This window comes from Lotus japonicus, chromosome 1, assembly GCF_012489685.1.
Source record: "Lotus japonicus ecotype B-129 chromosome 1, LjGifu_v1.2".
Taxonomy (NCBI): Eukaryota; Viridiplantae; Streptophyta; class Magnoliopsida; order Fabales; family Fabaceae; genus Lotus; species Lotus japonicus.
Window position 1 is genome coordinate 17,804,211 of NC_080041.1, and position 4,274 is coordinate 17,808,484.

At 42.9% G+C, this 4,274-nt stretch overlaps 1 protein-coding gene across 1 annotated transcript; it reads right to left on the minus strand.

The window, feature by feature from the left end:
* Positions 1–459: 459 nt before the first annotated feature.
* On the minus strand, positions 460–3,893 carry LOC130728766 (uncharacterized). Its single transcript, XM_057580336.1, has 2 exons — positions 3,477–3,893; positions 460–3,363 (listed from the first exon to the last, which is right to left on the minus strand). The coding sequence occupies exons 1-2, from the start codon at positions 3,891–3,893 to the stop codon at positions 460–462; spliced, it is 3,321 nt and encodes a 1,106-aa protein (XP_057436319.1).
* Positions 3,894–4,274: the final 381 nt, after the last annotated feature.

The following is a 4,274-nucleotide window of genomic DNA, read 5'->3' on the forward strand; positions in this document are numbered from 1 at the left end:
GTAAAACCTCTTAACCTTCTCTGCTGTGATCCTTGCCATTGACTCCGCCTCAATCCATTTGGTAAAATAGTCAACTGCCACTAAGACATATCGAACCTGTGACCCCGCTGGTGTAAAAGGTCCCAATATATCCACGCCCCACATCGCGAATGGCCATGACGAACTCATCGAACTCAACTCTTCGGGCGGTGCCCTGTGTAAGTCTGCGTAAATCTGACATTTGTTACATTTTTTCACATAATCCATACAGTCTGATCTCAATGTCGGCCAGTAGAATCCTGCCCTTAGAACTTTAGCTGCCAACGATCTGCCGCCAATATGACTTGCACAAACCCCCTCATGAACCTCAAACATGATTCGCTGCGCGTCCTCCTTTGAAACACATCTTAAAAGCGGCACCCCAACCCCTCTTCTGTACAATTGATCGCCAAGGAGAGTGTAATGACTTGCCTCTCGAACCTAATCCTTTGTGAACATGGCTAGCTCCGCCCCTTCTGCCTCTAAGCATTTCTTTATTCGCCCCATCCAATCCAAACTTGCAACTGCCGGTAGTGCCATAACTTCATCAGCTTCAATACTTGGGCTATTCAAAACTTCTTGTATAACTGACTTGTTATTGCCTGGCTTCTTAGTACTTGCCAATTTCGATAAAATATCAGCCCTCGTGTTCTCATCTCTTGGCACATGATTTATTTGAACTTCTCCAATTTGCTTTATCAAGCCCTGTGCTTTGACTAGGTACTTTGCCAACTGTGCATCCTTCGCCTGATACTCACCTTGAATCTGTCTTGAAACTATCTGCGAATCTGTCTTGATTGTAATATTCTTGACTCCCATTTCTATCGCCAGCTTCAAACCTGTAATGATAGCTTCATACTCTACCTGATTATTACTTGCTTTAAAATCAAACTTGAGTGACTGCTCAATAGTTACGCCCCTTGGTCCCTCTAAGATTATGCCAGCACCACTGCCTTTAACATTTGATGATCCATCTACCGACAAGCTCCATTCACCTGCTTCACTGTTATCCTCATGATACATCTCATTCACAAAATCTACCAGCACCTGTGCTTTAATCGCCCCTTTCTTTTCAAAAGTAATGCCAAACTCTGATAATTCAACAGCCCAAGATACCATTCTTCCAGCCAGATCAAGCTTTTGTAAGACTTGGCGAAGAGGTAAGTCAGTTTTGACTACCACAGGAAAGCCTTGAAAATAAGGTCTTAATTTCCTGGCAGATATGATTAAGGCTAATGCCGCCTTTTCAATTTTCTGATAACGAACCTCAGCCCCTTGAAGAGCATGGCTCACAAAATATATAATTTCCACATCTCCTTTAATCTCTTGCAACAAAACAGAACTAACAGCATTATCAGATATTGAAATAAGCATTGACAGTGAAATACCTGGCATTGGTTTAGACAAGACTGGAGGGCTGGATAAATGTTCTTTTAAACTCTGGAACGCTCTCTCACATTCTTCAGTCCACTGAAACGCTTTATTCTTTCGCAAACATTGAAAGAATGGTGCAGATTTGTTCCCAGAACACGGTAAAAACCTTGACAAAGCTCCAATCCTCCCAGTTAGCTTCTGCACATCTTTCACTGAAGTTGGGCTCTGCATTTCCAGTATCGCCTTACATTTGTCTGGATTCACCTCAATTCCCCTCCTTGTAATCATGAAGCCTAAGAACTTCCCGCTCTGAATTCCGAACGAACATTTCTCAGGATTGAGTCTCATATTGTGCTTCCTTAATTCACCAAAAGCTTCCTTCAAGTCTGAACAATGTCCCAACACTTCCTCTGATTTGACCACCATGTCATCCACGTATATCTCCATATTTCGCCCCACCTGCTTGTCAAACACTTTGTCCATCAATCTCTGATATGTAGCGCCAGCATTCTTCAGCCCAAATGGCATTGTTTGATAACAATAGTTCGCCTGGTTTGTCATGAAGGCTGTCTTTTCCTCATCAGGTTGGTACATCCTAATTTGATGATAACCTGAATATGCAAAACTAAGCATGCCAAAACCAGATGCTCTATCAACAAGTTTGTCAATGTTTGGCAAAGGATAAGAATCTTTTGGACAATGCTTATTTAAGTCTGTATAGTCAGTACACATCCGCCACTTACCATTAGCTTTCTTCACCATAACTACATTCGCCAACCATGTTGGATACTTGACCTCTCTGATGAATCCTGCTTCTAGTAACTTATTAGTTTCCACCTTAACAGCCTCTGCTTTCTCTTCACCCATCTTTCTCTTGAACTGGACAATTGGTTTCGCCCCAGGGTTAAGTGCCAATTTGTGACAAATAAACTCTGGGTCAATCCCAGGAAAATCCTTGGCGCTCCAAGCAAATAAATCCATGTTCAGGGACAACAACTTCACTAATCTGTCCTCTTGACTCGCTGTAAGGTTGACACCAACCTTCAAGCTTCTTTCTCCAATCTCGATCGCCTTAGTTTCTTCCTCTGATGTCATCTTATGATCAAGAAAACCATCACGAGGGTCCAAACTAACCTCAGCTTTTTCCACTTCCACTTCATAAACTCTGTGTCCCTCCTTTACCGCTTTCTTTCCCAAATGACCATACTGCTTAAAACTTTCTGAATAGCACTTGCGAGCTACCATCTGATCCGCCTTCAAAATTCCAACTCCACCCTTGCTTAAGGGATATTTAACTGTCAAATGCCTTGTTGAGATGATCGCCCCCAACCTGTTCAACGATGGTCTTCCAATGAGTACATTGTATGGCGAAGTACATTTCACTACCAAAAACTTGATAGAAAATGACTCCGCATTCTTCCCTTCACCAAAAACTGTGTTCAGCTCCACATATCCCCTAACATAGACTTTTTCTCCTGAAAATCCCACCAAAGCTCTATCATAAGGTAACAAATCCGACTCTGTCAGCCCCAACTTCTCAAACGCATCACCATATATCAAGTCAGCTGAACTTCCTTGGTCCAATAACACTCTTTCAATCTCGTAATCAGCAATTCGTAACATCACCACTATTGGGTCATTTTCATGCGGTTGAATTCCTTCAAAATCACGTACAGTGAAAGTAATATCAGGTTGATTAATAGCCCAGCTTCCCCAATCATTAGAATACACTGCATTTATGGAATGCATGTATCGCTTCCGAGCTGAATTGGTTGTTCCGCCACCCCGAAACCCACCGAAAATAGAGTGAATTCGTCCCTTTGCTTTTCCATCTTGTTGCTTCTTTTGTCCTTCATTCTCAATTTCTTTTCCTCCATCGTCTCGCCTAACTGAAGTTTCTGCCTCTCCAGAGTTATTTCGCCCTGCCAAATGTTGCACGCACCCTGCTTTAATCAAAGCCTCATCTCCCGTCTTAATGTGAAGCAATCATCAGTATTATGCCCTGAAATCCTGTGGTATTCACACCATTTGGTTTTGTCCACGTGGCCTGTTGGCGGTTTTGGTTGTCGAGGAAAACGAATTACATTCACCTCTAAACACGTGTGTAAGGCTTCAGTAAGATTAACCGCCAAAGGCATTGCACGATCATTCTGGTTCCGAGTCCACGTCATTGAATGTCCAGACCCACGCACCCCATACGGCTGAGCACGATTTTTGAAATTGGAACGGTTATCAAATCGACCGTCATAACGATTGCGATTGTTATACCCCGCGTTGCCACGTTCAGTCCATCCCTTCTTCGCCTCCAACTGCTGTTTCTGCCCTGTAACCACTGCGTTTGGGCGGTTATTTTTTATCTGATCGCTCTGCTCCTCCCTGATGTATCCCTGCACCCTTTCGCGTAAATGCGCCATTGTCTCCACAGGTTTTCTACTCAAATTACTGTTTAAACCACCCGGCCTCAAACCCAATTCAAAAGCTGCAATGCAGATCTCCGGCATTTTATCCTCCAAATGAACAGATAACTGATTGAAACGCCCCATATAAGACTGCAAAGTCTCATTTGGTCCTTGACGAACATTGAATAACGTCGCCGGAGTCACCTTTTGTGCACGACTGGTAGAAAATTGAGACAAGAACTTTGTAGATAACTCCGTGAAATTGACAATTGACCTCGAAGGCAAAGTTGTAAACCAAATCATCGCTGACTTCTTGAAAGTTGATGGCAACATTTTGCATTTTAACGCATCTGACGCGCCTACAATAACCATTTTTGTGTTAAAATACACTAAATGGTCCTTTGGATCTGTATCGCCATAATAGGAATCAGGCTTTAACGTCTTCAAATTATCTGGGACGGCGGTGTTCGCTATTTCCTCTGT